The sequence below is a fragment of the Prunus avium genome, chromosome 3 (genome assembly GCF_965620075.1).
Source record: "Prunus avium chromosome 3, drPruAviu1.hap1.1, whole genome shotgun sequence".
Classification (NCBI taxonomy): Eukaryota; Viridiplantae; Streptophyta; class Magnoliopsida; order Rosales; family Rosaceae; genus Prunus; species Prunus avium.
In genome coordinates this window covers 37,683,407-37,702,396 of record NC_142286.1, presented here as the reverse complement: position 1 = coordinate 37,702,396, position 18,990 = coordinate 37,683,407, and the positions used below count along the sequence as shown (strand labels likewise).

The window sequence follows — 18,990 nt, the reverse complement described above, 5'->3', positions numbered from 1 at the left end:
GTGAGTTTTGGAGTTGGATATGATCTAGATTAATTTAAAATATTATTTTGACCGTTGAATTTAAATTTCAGCCTTTGGATCTTTTTTTTTTACTGTTAAAATATCATAGATTTAATCCCCATCATTGATTTAAGTTATATGTACATACAAAAAAAAAATAAACAAACAAACAACAACATTATTCAAAGGCTTTTTATCACAGAACATCCTTGACGTTTGCGAAACTATCAGATTGCATCCTTAAAGTTTTTTTGTCTCACTTATGGTTCCTAACGTTAATATAGGTGTTCTTAAATAGTCCCTCTGTCAAAAAAACTGTTAAATCTAGGGATATAATCGTCAAATCAATCCAAAATTATAAAAAATATTTTTTTTTTATTTCTTTCCCTTCTCTCTTTCTTTCTTCTTCTTCTTTCTCCCTTTCTTTTCTTCTTCTTCTTTCTCTCCGCCATCGCCTGATTCTTCTTCTTTCTTCTTATTCTTTCTCTCCGCCTGATAGGTTATATATATGAGAAAAAACATATCCGTGGTTGTGGTTTGGTTTATATCTCTCAATATTCTTCTTGCTCTCTGCCTGATAGCATGTTCAGACCCTAGTGGTTGTGGTTTGGTTTATATCTCTCAGTGCTTCTTCTTTCTTTGTTTCTTCTTCCTCACAACAATCAAACTAAAATAAAAATAAAAATGAAGAGAGATCACCGCGATACCTGCACGGATCAAAATAGTTCCAAGGGCGAATACTCGTCGTCCACATCCTCAGTGCTGAATGGCAAGGCCAAAATTTGGGAACAAGACCAAGATGGCGGCGGCAGCATTGATGAGTTGCTTGCCGTTTTGGGTTACAAGGTTCGGGCCTCAGACATGGCAGAGGTGGCGGAATAGCTCGAGCAGCTGGAGATGGTCATGGGCTTTGCTCAGGAAGATGGGATTTCTCAGCTTTCTGATGCAGTCCACTACAACCCATCTGATCTCTCTGGCTGGGTTTAGAGCATGCTCTCTGAGTTCAATACGGTTGATGGGTCAGCAATCGACGACCCACTTTTTGTTGCAGCTGATTCTTCCTCAATCACCTCCATACATTTCTCCAATTCCCACCAGAGGCGCCAAGGGCAATGCGCTCACTAGGCTTAAAGAAGAAGAATCTAGCGAAGAGAGAAGAAGAAGAAAAGAAAGGGAGAAAGAAGAAGAAGAAAGAAAGAGAGAAGGGAAAGAAATAAAAATATATATATATTTTATAATTTTGGATTGATATGACAATTATATCCCTGGATTTAACAATTTTTTTGACAGAGGGACTATATAAGAGCACTTATATTAACGTTAGGGACCATAAGTGATACAAAAAAACTTTAAGGATGCAATCTGATAGTTTCGCAAACGTCAGGGACGTTTTGTGATAAAAAGCCTTATTCAAATGTTGGATTCCAATGGCAACTCCATGGGACAGTGACAAGTGGCGCAAAGAGAAGACAAAAGGCATATGCAAATTTGGAGGTGGGGTTCAGGTCAGAATCTTTGCACATGGGGGTGGGTTTGAGATGCAGGTGGGCTCCACAAAAAGGATTTGGGTCCAGGTAATAAGTGGACTGGTATTTGGGTCTAAATTTGAGTTTTTCAAAATTTTGGATCCTTCATTTTGTTGGGTTGAGAGAGGTTTTGGGGGATATTTTGGGTTTAGGTCCTTGGGTTGGAGATGGCCTTAGAGCACCTCCACCCCAAAAGGCAAGGGCAAGGCAAACGCAAGGTAAGGTTTGATACTATTCACATGAATAGTGGCAGCCTTACCTTTTTTGGTTCCACCCCAAAGGGCAAGGGCAAAAACTATTCACTTTACTTTATTTACTTTTTTTTTTCATGCTTAAACCATTAATTTTGATAAGCTTTCTTTATTAAATAAAATGGAAACAATACAACAAATTAATACAAATGGAAAGTTGTAGAAAAATATGAGTGGAAAGTAAAAAATATTGGAAGGAGAAGAGTTGCATGAAGAGTTAGTGTGAAAAGTGAATAAAATAGTTAGGTATTTATAGGGAAAAAATCCAGAATTGTTTGGTATTTTTTAAAATTTATTTTCGAATTTTTTACCGTCGGATTTCTGGACAAAAACCGATCGAACATCCGGAAAGCGCCACGTGGCGTCAGTGTAAAAAAATTGATTTCACCTCGCTGACATCAGCGCCTTCGGGCTAGAGCCCCGTCAAGAATTGCCCTTGGGCTTGCCCGGGCTGGTGGGCCCCAGGGCTTGCCCAGGCTTCAGGCTGCGCGCTGGAGGGGTAACCTGGGCTTGTGGGGCCTGTTGCCAGGGTTTGGGTCTAGCGGTGGAGGTGCTCTCCTCAAATCTCAAAACAAGCAAAGAGCCGCACGCACTCTGTCACTCTGTCTCAGTCTCATCCTTCTTTCCCGCAAACCAGAATAACTGCCATGCCTTCTCCAAACTGAAAAACCCAACCTTTCTAAAATCTCTTCTCTGCCATGCAGATGTGTGTACCAGTTCGATCCCCGTCATGGGTTTCTAGACGGAGACTCTTAGACCAAAAACTCTCAGACCTCCACAGATGCACAAACCTAAGCCACATCAAGCAAGTCCACGCCCAAATTCTCAAAGCCAATCTCCACCAGGACCTCCACACAGCGCCCAAGCTCATTGCCGCCTTCTCTCTCTGTCGCCAAATGGCGCTTGCCGTCAACGTTTTCAATCAAGTTCAAGACCCCAATGTCCATTTGTACAATACTCTCATCAGAGCTCACATTCAGAACGCTCAGACCACACAGGCCTTCGCAACTTTCTTTGATATGCAGCTCAATGGGGTTTATCCGGACAACTTTACTTACCCATTTCTCTTGAAAGCGTGTTCGGGCAGACCTTGGTTTCCTGTGGTTCAAATGATTCATACCAGCATCGAGAAATTTGGATTTTGTTTGGATATCTTTGTGCCCAACTCGCTCATTGATACTTATTCCAAGTGTGGGTTGCTTGGTGTTAGTGAGGCAAAGAAGGTGTTTATGTTGATGGGTGAGAGAGACATTGTGTCTTGGAATTCTATGATTGGTGGGCTGGCAAAAACGGGGGAGTTGGGTGAAGCTCGCCGCTTGTTCGATGAAATGCCTGACAAAGATGCTGTTAGCTGGAATACGATATTGGATGGGTATGCGAAGGCGGGGCAAATGAATGAAGCCTTTGAGCTGTTTGAAAGAATGCCCCAGAGGAATGTTGTGTCTTGGTCGACTCTGGTTTCGGGTTATAGCAAAGCCGGGGATATGGGTATGGCTAGAATGATGTTTGATAAGATGCCCTTCAGGAACTTGGTTCCTTGGACTATCATTATTTCTGGGTATGCTGAAAAGGGGCTCGCAAAGGAGGCGATTATGCTATATGATCAAATGGAGGAAGCTGGATTGAAGCCTGATAATGGGGCAATTATTAGTATCCTGGCTGCTTGTGCAGAGTCTGGTTTGATTGGATTGGGTAGGAAAGTTCATGCCTCTATTGAGAGGACTAGATTCAAGTGTAGTACTCCTGTGTCCAATGCATTGCTTGATATGTATGCAAAGTGTGGTATGTTGGATGAAGCATCTAGAGTCTTTCATGGGATAGCAAAGAAAGACTTGGTATCTTGGAATGCCATGCTCCAAGGGTTAGCCATGCATGGACATGGTGATAAAGCGCTTCAGCTTTTCTCTAGAATGGTAAAAGCTGGGTTTTTGCCAGATAAAGTTACCTTCATTGGTGTCTTATGTGCTTGTACACATGCCGGCTTTGTGGAGGAGGGCCTTCAAGCCTTCCATACTATGGAGAGAGAGTATGGGATTGTACCGGAAATTGAGCATTACGGTTGTATGATTGATCTTTTGGGTCGTGGGGGGTGTCTCAGGGAAGCTTTTAGGTTTGTGCATAGCATGCCAATGGAACCGAATGTTGTTATATGGGGCACCCTTTTGGGGGCATGCCGGATGCATAATGATCCAGAATTGGCACAGGAGGTGCTTGATCACTTGGTTAAGTTAGACCCATCAGACACAGGAAATTTCTCCATGTTGTCAAATATCTATGCTGCAGCTGGTGATTGGGCAAATGTTGCTAATGTGAGGCTGCAAATGAGAAACACAGGAGTCCAGAAACCTTCAGGGGCCAGTAGCATCGAGGTCGGTGATGAGGTCCATGAATTTACAGTGTTTGATAAATTACACCCTAAATCCGGTGAAATATATCAGATGATTGAGAGACTACGTCAGGACTTCAAGCAATCGGATATGTCATCAAGGAGTATTAGCAATGGGATAAGTGGATGAACTGCCAGAGATGGTAATTATTTGGTGACGATCAGCTAACTCAAACTTGGCCAGAAACACTTCTGCAAGCCTCATAATAGAAGAGATTCTAGAGAGAAACTTCTCACCAATGTTCTTACATTATAAAAGTGTATACTTGTTGATAAATAGAAGGGGATCGATTGTATTTTGTTGCTTCAGCGTTTCAGTGTATGCATTTGACTTCTAACAATTGTCAAGGCCATTCATTCTTTATCAGTGAGATAATAAGGTTATTACTGTCTTGCACTGATCATGCTGGCTTATTTGGTTGTAAGTTGTAACTCAACCTTAAATTTCTTAATGAAACTATTGTTTTCTTAAACAAAGAAAACCCAAACTAACTGTGTTCTTGTAAGTTGTATCTTAAATTCACAGATCAAAGTCAGTTTGCTTCAGAGTTTGGGGAACAAAGTGCTCAACAAATAACTGGGTACGAGTATGACACGTCATCCAAAAGGGTTTGGTTGATCTCAGATAGCCATTACCCACAAAGAAGGAGGAGGTCCTCGTCCTTTTGTGCCATGTGTAAAGTCATATCCAATAGCCCATGCTTTGGAAGCTTTAGAAAGTAACATCCAACATGGATTGGGATGGGATAGGACTAATGGGATTGGATCGAACACCACCATGTGGTGCACATTTATTCTTACTCACTGTATATATCAGTGTGATCTGCTCTTTAATTCCTTGCCATCTTTGAAGCTTTGATCTGCCATCAAAACTCAAAAGAAAGAAGCTAAGCTAGAAGAACCCATCATCATGGAAGCTTGTTTCCTTGCCTCAAATTCCTTCACCTCAAATTCCATCAAAACTCCATTTCACCGCAAAAGAGTTGGCATTCCATCTTCAATAACATGTAAGTTTTCCTATTCCTTTTATTTCAAGCAGGGAACAATGTCTGCTCTTCTTACATTTGCTAATGGGTTGCTTTCTGTCAAATGATAGGTTGCCGCATGGACTCATCTCCACCGTCCAACGATGATAGCAAACCTTCCATTGATACCGATTGGCGATCATTCAGAGCAAAACTGGTAGCTGCAGAAAAATCATCAAAGTCCAAAAAGCCCACTTCCTTACTTGTTGACCTTGACACTGTGGTTGATGCTCCTCAGCCCATCACTGTTGGTGACAAATGGGCTCACACAATCCATGAGCCTGAAAAGGGCTGCCTACTTCTTGCCACCGAAAAGCTTGACGGGGTCCATATTTTCGAGCGAACAGTCATTTTGGTCTTATCCACTGGGCCTTTGGGCCCATCCGGCATCATACTCAACCGGCCGTCCCTTATGTCGATCAAGGAGACACGATCCACAGCGCTTGATGTTGCGGGCACGTTCTCGGATAGGCCGTTATTCTTTGGTGGGCCTTTGGAGGAGGGGCTGTTCTTGGTGGGGCCCAAAGGGGGAGATGATGTGGTTGGGAGGAGTGGTGTTTTTGATGAGGTGATGAAGGGATTGTATTATGGGACAAAGGAAAGTGTGGGTTGTGCAGCTGAAATGGTGAAAAGGAATATGGTTGGGCTTGGGGAGTTCAGGTTCTTTGATGGGTATTGTGGATGGGAGAAAGAGCAATTGAAAGATGAAATAAGAGCCGGATATTGGACTGTAGCAGCTTGTAGCCCAAGTGTAATTGATTTGAGGAGTGTGGGAAGTGTTGGGCTGTGGGAGAAGGTCCTTGGTCTTATGGGCCGTAGGAAGGTTCGGTGAGATCTATCTGTTGTGGCTTTTATATTAGAAGAATATGTAAAATTTGTAAGGAAAATACAATTAGATCCATCTGTCGTGGCTTTTCATTTCTCCCATGTATATGGACGATTGAGTACAATTCGTGTTCTTATTAATAATCTAATGACAGAAACGGTAAGATATCTAATGTGATATAAAAGGCAATATAGATCCCCCGCAACCCTTCATCTCCACCGAAGAATTTGGTGAAAAGCTTATATTGCTTACTTGTTTAGACTGTAGAAGACTGCGGCACTTGTACAGCCTTGCATCAAAAAATAAGGCACCTGGTGGAGATGATTTAGGACAATAAGCTTGAAGTTCTTTCCCGGCACCACAAACAACCTTTGACACGTTATTCATGCCCTATTAGTAAATACACTTGTTGAATCCACTATGCTCTCATGTACACTTTGTTTAGCATATCACTAAATGCTAATGTCCAAAGAGGTTGTTATATAATCTACGACTAAGAATACCACTTCACCAAGAGAGTCAATTAGAAATTGATATGATCACTGGTGGACTAGTCCTTCTAAAAGACTCAAAAACTCTTCCTTGGGGGACAGTCTTCATATGTCGATATGCTGCCATGCTCATCCTGAAATCAGTTTTCAAGAAATGGGTTGAAAGGAGACCATACATTGCTACCTAAGGGGCGGAACTACCTACAAGACTACATTGGGCTAGGTAACTTTTTGAAGAATATTTTTTTAACCAATTATAGGCCATGTTGTTTTTGAAGAAAAACAAAATTAAACCTATATAACTCATCAACTTGCCATTCCCATTTGTGGTTGGGGCTCTTGTTTGTGGTCTTTTTGGCGGTTTCCCCGCTATTTCTATGATGACATCTTTTAAGATAAAAAAAAAACCTACAACACGTTAATAGGGAAATATTATTTTTCCAAAGTCTGTTTTGTGGTCTTTTTGGTGGTTTCCCCATTTTTGCATTTAATCTGCATTTGTTTTATGCTAAATTTATTGAAAATTAGTTCATAGGGTTATGAACTAATGCGGTTTTATATGATTTAATGTATACTTTTATTTCTAAAAAAATATAAAAAATTGTAAGTTAAAAAATATCATTATATTTTAAGCTAGATATTTTATAGCCGACCCATTCAAAAATTCCTAGTTCCACACCCAAAGTAAGAAACATAAGAAGTTCAAGAAAACTAGGCAAAAGTTTTGTAAGAACATGATATCTTTATGGATGAACTAGAGCAAAAAAATAAAAATAAAAATTCAAGTCACCTATCAAACCCAAATTGGTACATGGTCTATAATTAGATCGATAAAAACATACTCTAGTCATCTGTGAAACCTCGTATTTTTTAATATGTACCCTTTAGGGTACTCTACAATTTTTTTTCTCAATGATCCAAATCATCTATTTTTTAGATCTTCATTCATAGATCATCCTTACAAAAAATTAGACAAATCGGAAACCGTTTCGATATCCAATTGTGTCCTACAAAATCAACGAACAACGGTGCATCAAGAAAGTACTCGAATTTCAATAACACAATTGAGTGGTCAAATGATATCGGATTCAAGTGATTTTTTCTAGAGATGATCTTTGAATGAGTATCTACAAAATAGACGGTTTGGATTAGTGAAATACAATCTGGAATGGGGCCTACAAAGGGTGTTCCTCAAATAAGAATTTGAGGCATCCCTCAATGGAAGCTCTCTGTATATATATTTGTTGTATGGCAAGCCACGTGAATCTAGCTATTAACTAGTATAGCCTATCAAATCTTATTGCATGGCTTTAACTATATCAATTCATTTCAGCCTTATTTAATATTTATTTTATATATATATATATTTATACACTTTACAAAAGCATTTAGAAAGGTTTTTTTTGCTTACTAAGCTTTCTGTTAAAGATTGATGTGTTGCAAATATAGAGTCCTCAAATCCAGTTAAAGCATGAGGTAGGATATGTTGGCAGGAGGTGTAAGCACAGTAGATATTCTCATATATATAAACTTAATTAGAGAGTGCTCACTAAGCGCTCTACAAAGCCAACACATAAGGCTATTTGGGGTGGCAGATTACTTTCAAGTCACCCAAGTAGTCTAGGAACCTATAGACTAGTTGTGTGGCACAATATTAAGCTTTCATCTATATATTTGCCGACTTTAACTTCCTATAAATAGCACCACCTAATATTCCTTGTATCATAGGTTCTTCAAATTGCTTTAGTTTCCTAAAAATAGTAGATAAAGAAAAAAAAAGAGTGAGAACTAAAGTGTGGTGAGATTTTGGAGAAGCTCAAAGTGTTTAGACTTGTGACTGGGAGTTATACAATGCATGGTATGAGACATGCAGATTTGCTTAACCTATTATATAGATTAACGGGTTGGGTAGAATTGAAGTTCATTCATGCATTGCATAAATTGTACATTATAAATCTCACTAATTACATAAGACATAGGACCCCTACTGAGCATGTAGTGCTCACCCCTTATTGAATCTATTGCAAGTTTTGAATCTGAAGTTTAGTTTGTGATGAGGAAACAAGAAGAACGAGTTGTGGATAGTTTTGGATGTTTTGTTAAAAGTCAGTTACTTTCCTGTTATTTTGCTTGCAAAATAACAATGTAAATTACTCTAGTTTAAATAAAAGTTTATGTTCAATTCTCATGTTTCTTGATATTTAAATTTTTAGTTTTAGTTTTTCTTTTACCTCACACTCCCAATAAAAAATAAAAATAAAAATAAAAATTGGGGTGTGACATCATATGTCCATCCTCCTCCCAGTTAAGAGAAACAACAGAAACAACATAGGATTTTAAGGGCCCATTTGGTATCCTACTTGGATCCAATTTGTAAATGCCAATGAGTACATGGTCATCCAGGCTAATGCAACCATGGAGAACACGAGGATCATCCCGTACTCACTTCCGGATCATCCCGTACTCACCTTCGGATCATCCCGAGGCTTGTCCCAAGATTGTCGTAAGCCTGGTTGTGGAACTTTTTCATGCAATTTCAAAGGATGATGGGTGGCTAAATTTGATGTGCTTTAATCATACCTACAATTTTGAGAGATATCTAGTGCAATATCAAACATTCTCGCATACCATCCTCTACAATCCAAACTCTTCTCATCAACCTGCCCTTCTCTACTAGGGATCAGAATACATCAACCGCGTGGTTTGTATGGTGACGACCAGCGGCGGACCCAGGAATTTTTCAGCGGAGGAGCAATTTTTAAAAGCTAAGAGCTCAAAAAAAAAAAAAAAAAACCTAAACATCCTTATCATTTAAACAATACTAATGTTATTCATAATTAATTTAAAAAATAATATTACAATTAACCTACAAAATAAGGGTTTGATGAATTTGGGTGATGTGAGAAATTGGTCTTTTATAAAGAGAATTCTCAATCCTATTCAAATAAGGAATTCCCAAAACCCAATTGAATAAAGAGAACTCCCAATTAAAACCCAATTATGTAAGAAATTATAGTAGCCCAATTAAAACCCAATTATAGAAGGCATTATAGAAGCCTTAGAAAAGCCCACGAAATGGCCCAGCAGCTTCCTTATTTTTTCCTATTTTTTTTTTAAAAAAAACCCTGGTCCAAAACGACGTCGTTTTGGCCAGGTTAAATATAAAAAAAAAGCAGCGTCATTTAAACAGCATGGTCCAAAACTACGTCGTTTTGGCTAGGCTTCGTTAAAAAAAAACAAGGTTGCGCGCGCTGCGCGCAAGAACCAGCAGTGCAGCGCAGAGTTGGTTTGTGCATTTCGTCGAACAGATTGTGTGCATATCTGGTCTGAAGCAGAGGTGCAACACCAGAGGCTGTAATGGATTTTTCCGGCGACCGGAGGTGCAGGTGCACCTCCTTGCGCCTACACAGGTCCGCCACTGGTGAGGACATCCGCTAAGGCTAATGAAGTCGCAAGGCGAAGAGATGCAATGATGATACTATATTTTGTAAACCACACTATAAACACCTCCGAGTACGTGATCATCCAAGCTGGGGTAGCGGTGGAGAACACAAATCAGAACCTTGTATACCACCTCTCTAATAGAAGTGGAGCCCACCAATACAATGAGGCTCACCTTTATTAGAGAGGTGGTACACAATGGATCCCGAGCCTCTGCATTTAGGCCCCCTGTATTTACCCGCATTTCGTTAAATCTAAGCCACTCAAAAAATTTAACCATCCTACACACGACACATCATCAAATATTAAGCGAATTATTTTATTTTATTTTATATTTAAATTTCTCAAAACTCATGTTAACATTGTAATTAACATGGTTGAGGATTTTGTTTAATGCGTTTCCTCCTCTTTGCAGTGAGCTTTTTTTGGGCAAATTGCAGTAAGGCAATTGAATGTTTAGAGATCCTTGAGATTAGGGATATATGCTAACTATGTAATTGGCTAGTGTCGATTGTCTCTCTTCCTTCTTTCATCATGTCCTTATGCGTGTATTTAAATTTTTAATATCTTCATCTCGATTTGGGGTTTACACTGGTGGCATGCATGACAAATCAGTTTACAATTCTCTACAAGAGATTGACATATGACATTATCATCACTGATTAATCTTATCCCCAGCGCCATGGGTCTGCTCAAAACCTTCTATAATATAAAGCCTATTAGTTCTTGCAATAAGAGGAAAAAAAAAAAAAAAAAGAGCACGCATACGATAAAAGGGGGAAGAAGCGCATAAAAGAAAAAACCCAAACGACGTTATAACGTTAGGGTTAACCTTTTTTTTTTTTGGTTAATTAAAAAAATGATTTACAATTTGATGATGTGTCTTGTGTTGGATGGTTAGATTATTTGAGTGTCTTAGATTTAACGAAATGCGGGAACTAAATACAGAGGCTCGGAATCTGTACACAATGTGGTATATAAATATAGTATAATTAGCATTTTTGTGATAATATTGTGTACAAATAAATAAATAAATAAATAAATAAAAGAATAAAATGTAAGGAAATAACATTGAAATTCATTCCCCTAGTATTTTTGTTCCACTGTTTGAGTCTTTGAGTCTTTTGAGTTGACCTATAATAAAACCCCAATAATATCAGAATAAAGAAAAACGCCAATCAGATTTGGACAAAAACAAACAAAAGCAATCATCCAAAAAGCAATCTAATTTCTTTCTTTGCATATAAGTGCGAAATATTTAATATATAACAGCGTACTTTTCAATTTTCTTTCTCATATTTTGGAAGTCTTAAACATCGAAAAACATGATCTACGCGCCTTTCAACGCACGTAGTCAAAACCCCCGACCACCTCAGACCTCGAACGTCATGACGTACTTACGTGGCGGGACATGAAACCGCGCGTGAGTGTGACACTCCGAGGAAGATAAACTGAAGTAAAGTGACAGCTACTTTCGGAAACTGTTAGGTTGTTGCTTCAGTGAACCCAGGTGTCTCCATCTTTTTAAGTACTTTCCGAATATAAATATTTTTGTACCCAAAAAGCATGGAAGGTGGAGAGAATCTAGAAAATGTGAAAAAGAAAAAGGTTAAAAAAATGGCCATATCTTTCACATCCTCAAAAACCCAGAAAGGAAAAGTAATAATTAAATGGGGAAGAAAATCATTGGAGCAAAAGCCATAGGCGAGAAGCAAGGTATATAGAATAAATGGAGAGGGGCAGACCACAAGTTGACAAATTTGAAGTCATTGTTCTTTGAACAAGTCATTTGTTGTTGTTGTTTTGCTTCTCTCTCTCTCTCTCTCTCTCTCTCTCTGTGTCTGTGGGGGAGATTAAAAAGGAAAGATCTTTTTTCTCTAGTTTTGGGGTGATGTGGGATCCCTCTATTTTCTCACCCTCAGATTCTGCAGCAGCAGATCTGAATTGCAGTATATTCTCTTGTCTGGAGATAATAATCTTCTAAGTTTTGTTCTGATTGTTCAATGGCAGCAAACAAGTGCCCCACTTTGTTGTTTGTGTTCTGGTTCGTGGGCTTCTTGGGTTGTTCTGACTTGTTTTGTTCACTCAGTCTTCTGTATTGCGGCTGTGGATTAGGATGGAGCTCGATTGGTTTCTTCTAGGTCGCTGCCAGTTTTTGGAAATTTCGGTGAATTTGTAGGGAGATAAAGCTTGTAGGAGGATCACCATATGAGGTAATTTTTAGATTTCAATTCTGTGTGGCTTCTTTAATGGTGTTGTTTATTTCTCTCTGGTCTATTTATTTTCTTGCTTACTACTTTGTAGTGTTGATTTAATCTTCAGCCAGTAATTAACGTCTGATTTGGGAAATTGGTTTTATCCACTCTTTTTTCAGTCTTTCATGTTTATATCCTGAGAATAAATTGTGGATGTGTTCATTTCTTCAATCAAGCAAGCTTTAGCGACTACAGTGGCAGCCAAATTTCTTCAATCAACAACCCATAGTCTTACCCAGTGCAACTTTAGATAGTTGATTTGATTTAGATTTTTAGTTAATAAGATGTAGGACTTCGTGAGGGAAAAATGTGCCTTCTTTGAACTGAAAAGTTCTAGTGCTGTAATTTTTTTCCATGTCTGAAACAAGTGAACTTTTTTAGTTCGACAACAAAGAAAAGGAAAGTTCTTTAGTTAATCATGTTTCACTTTGGTTTTTGTTTTGACTCCCGATTAAGTTTTGTCAGCAGATTAAGTAATAATTTAGTTTTCTGTAAATCTATTTCTTTCGTGAATTTCTTCAGTGAACTGACTGTATCTCTGCTTCTGCTATTTTTCCATCTAGGCTCAGATTTTGGACTGCATGATTTGATGGACTAGTTAAACGCGTGTATTTATTCTTTATCCATAAGATGTACCATCATATTTCGAATTTTAAAATGGTAACTTTGAGCTGCATGTAGCTTAAGATGATAAATTCTTTCCTTTCAAGAAACTTAGATGGACAGGCAAGGGATGTTGGGTTCAAGATGTGCTAACGTGGAACTATGATTAATGATATCACTACAGATGAATTGCAATTTCCAAAATTATGTCTTAAAAACAGCTGACAAAGATTTATGCTTTCTCAGTTGATTAGTTTTCTGGTATCGCATATGGCTGAACTATTATTGATGTCTTCTAGAAAAATTTATATTGCTTTGAAATCTTGTCGGAATTAGTGAGTTGCCTCAAGTTTCAGTGTGCAATCTGTCTACTCTGATACTCCTTTGATATTTATTACTTTTTTTTTTGTTCAACTATTACTTCTTTCTATGTATAAACTGATTTGGCAATGCGTCTGAATTAATTGCAGGAATGGGAACTGAAGTACAGTCAAAGATGTATCTACCAGGATATTATTCCGTACAGAAACTAAGTAGCAATGTTGTTGGCCATGGTAGCTGGTCCCTACTCCATGAGAACAAAAATTTGAAGAATGGGCAACAATATGAATTATTCTTGACAAGGCCGATTATGGATGGATTTCATGGACGCGATAAGGAACAAATGAGGCAAACTATACTGAAGCATGAGTCAGTATTCAGGCATCAGGTGTATATTCTAGAACCTAAATCTGTTGAGCTCTAAAGTGTGATTATGACTATAGCTTTTATTACAGTATTAAGAAATATCAGACAACAATGGTTTTATATTGGTAAAAAAGTGTCAAACTTTGAGTACTCAAAATTGTTTGCTAATATTTGAACACCTTTATGTGTGATTTCTCATTCAGCTCAATGAACTCCATCGTCTTTACGAAAGGCAAAAGGACTTGATGAACGAGATCAAAAGCAAAGAACTACTCAAACATCAAAAAGTAGCAGGGACATCACTATCAACTTTCTCTTCCTCTGGCTTTCCAAATGAAGATGAAAGAAACAGTAGGCATAATTCTAATTTACCCTTGGTTGATTCCAGCTTTGGTAGACCATGTACATCGAGTACTGGCATCAGCCAATCTCCTTGTAATTCTATTGGAAAAACCCTGCAAACCAGTGGTGGCCCCAGTGAAAGTAGAGTCAGGATGAAGGACCACGAATCTCCGGATTCCAGAGGGAAGAAGCCTCGGAGAAGATTGTTCAATCTTGAACTTCCAGCCGATGAATACATCAGTGATGGAGAAGAACCAGAAGGAGTTTTCATGGGGTCAGGTACAGAAAATTATCCTCCTAACAGAAAAATTGAGGTTACTCAGGCAAGAGATGATATTTTATCCAATCACATTGGTGAAACATCCGGCTATAACAATGTTTTGCATATAGAAAGAAGCAGTGGTTTGACTGATCTGAATGAACCTATTGAGATAGACAAAGTGTCCACTTCAACTTCTGTCTTTAAGTTTGGCAATGACTTCAGCTCCAAAGAGGAGATAAAAAGGCAGGTTCTATCTGCAAATGCCTACAAAGGTGTCTGGCCTTTTGCAAAGAAATTCCCTGAAAACCCACAAACGGGGATGGATGGAAGAGTTAGTAATCTGCATTTAAAGAACGAAAGGCACCAAAAAGAGTGGTCAACAAATGCTCTCAAGGCTGGTAAGGAACTAGTTATTTAACTTCTTTTTTTATTTCTGAAATGTCTTCTCTCTAAGATTCATTATTACAGAAGAAACGCTCTAAGCTTATTTCATAATTGGTTTAACTAAATAAACAATATCACCAAGGCTACTAGTTGAGCATCTTTACTCCATTGTTTACTTTACTGCTAATAAAGCACAAGAGTATAAAAGCTTACAAATCGTTTGGTTTATTTCAGAACAAACAAGAAGTTTTTCTGGTGGAAGGTTTGGTCTTCAAGACTTTAATAAGCCATGTGAATCATCAGAAACTAAAGCTAGGATAGTCTGTGAGCCTGCTAAGTTTTTCCCGTCTGATCAGAATAAAATGGAGAAGCAAAGAAAAAGGACAATATTTGGTATAGAAATTTTTGAAAGAGATATCAATTCATCTGCTAAGCCTTTGCAGTCTGATGTGACCATTTCCGAGTCATCTCCTAACTGGACAAAACCTCCAATTAGCTTGAGCCAGAACTTAATATTAGCTCAAGGAAACACTTCCTTGAATACCTCACAATCTGATAAGACTTCGATCATGTTGCAGCAAAGCACTGAAGTTATCAGGGACAGATTGCTTGTAGATTGTAATTCGATACCATCAACTCCCAGTCTAAAAGCTGAAGTGTCGCACCAAAATGGTGTATGCTTTCATGCAAAATCGGATACCAATGAACTACAAGCTTCTCACCCCTCAATCAGCCTTGCTTTCCCAAATGAAGACAGCAACTGCAATTTTGCGAACCAAACTGATTTAAGAAAGGGCCCCAATCAAAGTCCTGTTCAGGATTGCTCATCGTTAATGGATGGCCATGATGCTGAGAATTGGAGAGTTGAAATAGGCGATTGGATGAAGACTAGGAAGACTTTTGCTCTTCCCATGTTTGACAAGGTTTCTTTTCCTTATCCTTGTTCATCCTCAAAATCTGGTGGTCTTGCTTCTGCAGTTGATAATGGCTACACCGTTAGAATTGAATCAGCTAAAAGTAACGTGGTTCAGGATCCTGTGTCACACATGTGTACAGTGCAACTGAAAGCAGATGGTCCGGTTCTAGAAAAGAGATTGTTTGATGCCAATGCTGATTCAAGACACCAAATAGATTTAAATAGATGTTATACTGAAGAAGAAACTGAAATGACTGCCGCCTCTCCAATTATGAGAACTGAAACTGTGATTGATTTGGAGGCACCAGTGATAATTGAATCAGATATAGATGGGGAACATTCTATGCAAAGCAAATGTAAGGAACCTCTTGACTTACCTCATGAGGGCCTTCTCAGAGTTGCAGCTGAGGCTCTAGTTGCCATCTCATCATCCCAAGGTCATGATATGCAGAACAGTACTGCACATCATCTTCAAGAAAGTGCCACTTGTCACGAAACAGATGCTTCAGAAAATGACTCCCTTCTTTGGTTTGCAGAATTAATTTCTTCACATGAAGGAAATATTGACAATGATAAAGTGGCAGAAGTTAAGGGGACTGCCTGTGATGAAGATGATGTGATAGATTTCTTTGAGCACATGACATTAAATTTGGTGGAAACCAAGGTAGAGAAGTACTGCTATGTGCCTCCAAATCAAGAGAACCCGAGAGAAGAACTGCTGCTTCCTAAACGTCCACGAAGAGGTCAGGCGAGGAGGGGCAGACAACGAAAGGATTTCCAGAGAGATGTACTTCCCGGTCTTGTTTCTTTGTCAAGAAATGAGGTGACGGAGGATTTTCAATTAATTGAAGGGTTGATTAGAGAAAGTGGAGGCAGTTGGCAGTCAAGTTTGACTCAGAGAAATGCCGGTAAGAGTGGTAAGGGAAGGGGGAGGAAGCGTATGGGAACTGCTGCTCCCTCTACTACTGTAGCTGTAGTTAGCCAGCCCCAGATTGAAGAACCGAAATGCAAGGAGCTGCAGGGACTTGAGGAAAGAAGTCTAACAGGTTGGGGTAAGAGGACAAGGCGTCCACCAAGGCAAAGATATAGTTCTCCTGTTCCTAAAAGATAAGTGGGGGGAGCCGTCCTGTCCATAGAGATTCGGAAAGGCATTAAAGTTTTAGAGCTAACATGCATGGATCTTCCCTCGGGTTTTCTAAGCCGTGGAGTTGTAATTGTATGTATTATGCCAAATTTGAGCCATCCTTAGTTTCATTTCCTGTATTCTGAGTGAACTTGTACGATTAATCAGAATAAGTTTACAGAAGAATTTGTCGAACTGAAAACGAGTAACATAACTGCATGAGCAAAGCAAAGCCTATAGAGCTGTTTAGGTACTTTCAATAGTCGGAAAAATATTTTTCCATCTTTTCTTTTCTGAACCTCGTCTTGGATCCACCGACTCAGTGTGGTGAAAGTGTAAACTCACTGCAGTGTTTGACTTGAGACATAACACTTCGTCAACAGAGAAACGATATACAAAAAGAACCACACAAAAAAAAAAGGGTGTTTCACTATTATGCCCAATATAAGGACCCAAATTATAAATTTTTATACTTCCAAGTCCAAATTAAGGCTATGCAGGGTATAATTTTTCGAAACATATGTTTACCTTCTGTTTGCATACACAACAGTTACTCTGATTAATCTATTAAGACAACCTCATCATTGTCGTCATATAATAAACTTATATGTCCAACGCTAGCTATTTCTTTGCGCGTCCTAGGCATATAAGTACACTCAAACTTTCATCTAAATCATATCCTCTGATCAAATTCTTACTGTTTGTACAAGAAAAAGGGTTTGATAAAACCAATATGTAAGTACAAAACATAATAAATATATAATGTACGTATCTAAATTGTAATAACATTAGAATTATTGGACCATCTAATGCTAATTAATTGATTAGGAAGAAAGATTACAAGTTCAGAGCTTTTTACAGAAATTTGTTTTTTTTGTAGAAACGTGTAACTCCATTTAACAGGGAAAAAACTCAAAGAGTACAACAAGATGGAAACTAAAAACAAGAAGGATAATTCTACTAACAGACGGGAGCCAATTTAAATTCTCTGTTTTCTGTAGACGTTGCCTATACGCTCACAAAACTCAGAAATGAACAATCTGCTGATGTGGCTTATTATAAGTGGTTGGATTAACTTTTGTCCTTGGTTTGACGGTTCTAAAGTGCGAAAACATACAGAACGCTTCTCATCAATTGCTTCCATTTTTTAATATTAGCAAAGCATGATCCAATATTCCAGTGAGAGGGATAAATACAGAGAGAAAAGGGTGTCATATTTTCTTTGGATAATTTTGTTGTGTGGAAACTTATTACAAAGTTGTGGTTATTGCGGGTCATATTTTGAGCAGCTTAAATGAACTCTGCTCAGGGCCGGTCCTGAGATTTTCAAGGCCCGGGGCAACGCCAAAAATAGACCTTATATATATATACCACACAAGAAAAATCTATGTGAAAGTAGAATATTATAAAATGAGATCTACATAGTATCATTTATTTTATATATATCTCTATATAAGAAAGGATCGAAGACAAAAAAGAAAATGAGAGATGCATCTATGTGGTTTTTTATATATCTCTACATAATATTATAAAATGAGAGATGTATATAAAAGCATTGGAGTACTAAAATGAACCTGCTTATTTTATATAAATCTCTCTATAAGAAACGATGGAAGACCCAAAAAGAAGAAGAAGCATTGAACTACTAAAAAGAACCTGCATACTTGAAGACCCTCAAAAAAGCATAAGGAAGGAAACACAATGCTGGGATTCGAACTTGGGAAGGACTTGAATTAAAAACCAAGCTTAACCAACACCGCTGGCGTTACTTTATGTCAATAGGTCTTTTATTTTATTTATATAACCGTTAAATATGACCTGATAATGACAAAAAAATATTAATTTTGGGCCCCCCTTGAGTCAGGGCCCAGGGCGGTCGCACTTCCTGCCCTGGCCCAGGGCCGGGCCTGACTCTGCTGATGTGACCTATTACAGCTTACAAGATCTTTTTCTGAATCTTTTAATGAACAGCAACAGCTTAGGAGGAGCACATCAGAACCGTAAGTCAAACCCTTCTTGCCTTCGTTTCAGTCGTAGCTCTATTTGCTCTTGGTTTAAATTGCCGTGTTCAAATAGCCATAAAAAACTTCCAACGTTCAGGAATTGCATGGTTACCCCAACGGGCTTGAGATCTGCTGTCCCCAAATTGTGTCTCCCTTTCTACTTCCTATCTAAAATTGTGACATCTGTCCTTCCACTTAAGCGAATCCAAATGCTGTTAACTATATGAGAAAATAATAAAATAATAAATGTTGAGGTACTTGGTCTACTTTGCGGAGGAACTATTGTTTCTCTCTTTGTTTTGATTTTCAGTCTCTTTCCTTTCTTATTTCTTATGGCACCAATTGCTTCCAGCAATTATGTCAATATATTCATGTTGTACAGAGTTCTAGATGAATGAGGGCATGGAGCCACTGGGCAGCTAGAAAAACACTTATATGATGTTAAAACTCTTGTGATTATTACCTATGG

At 38.4% G+C, this 18,990-nt stretch overlaps 3 protein-coding genes across 4 annotated transcripts; all 3 read left to right on the top strand.

Moving 5' to 3' along the window:
• Positions 1-2,308: 2,308 nt before the first annotated feature.
• On the top strand, positions 2,309-4,520 carry LOC110755557 (Tetratricopeptide repeat (TPR)-like superfamily protein). The gene has a single exon (XM_021956787.2). The coding sequence runs from the start codon at positions 2,476-2,478 to the stop codon at positions 4,291-4,293; it is 1,818 nt and encodes a 605-aa protein (XP_021812479.1). The 5' UTR covers positions 2,309-2,475; the 3' UTR covers positions 4,294-4,520.
• A 198-nt stretch (positions 4,521-4,718) lies between these two features.
• On the top strand, positions 4,719-6,138 carry LOC110755558 (PPR containing protein (DUF179)). The gene is made up of 2 exons (XM_021956788.2): positions 4,719-5,170; positions 5,260-6,138. The coding sequence occupies exons 1-2, from the start codon at positions 5,074-5,076 to the stop codon at positions 6,018-6,020; spliced, it is 858 nt and encodes a 285-aa protein (XP_021812480.1). The 5' UTR covers positions 4,719-5,073; the 3' UTR covers positions 6,021-6,138.
• Positions 6,139-11,611: 5,473 nt separating this feature from the next.
• LOC110755556 (uncharacterized) lies at positions 11,612-16,778 on the top strand. Of its 2 annotated transcripts, XM_088251048.1 has the most exons (5): positions 11,612-12,159; positions 13,275-13,513; positions 13,695-14,112; positions 14,224-14,493; positions 14,714-16,778. In XM_088251048.1, exons 2-5 carry the CDS (start codon positions 13,277-13,279, stop codon positions 16,504-16,506), a joined length of 2,718 nt encoding a protein of 905 aa, XP_088107174.1. In that variant the 5' UTR covers positions 11,612-12,159; positions 13,275-13,276; the 3' UTR covers positions 16,507-16,778. The 2 variants fall into 2 exon arrangements, with proteins under 2 accessions (XP_088107174.1, XP_088107173.1); XM_088251047.1 differs by having other exon boundaries at positions 13,695-14,493.
• Positions 16,779-18,990: the final 2,212 nt, after the last annotated feature.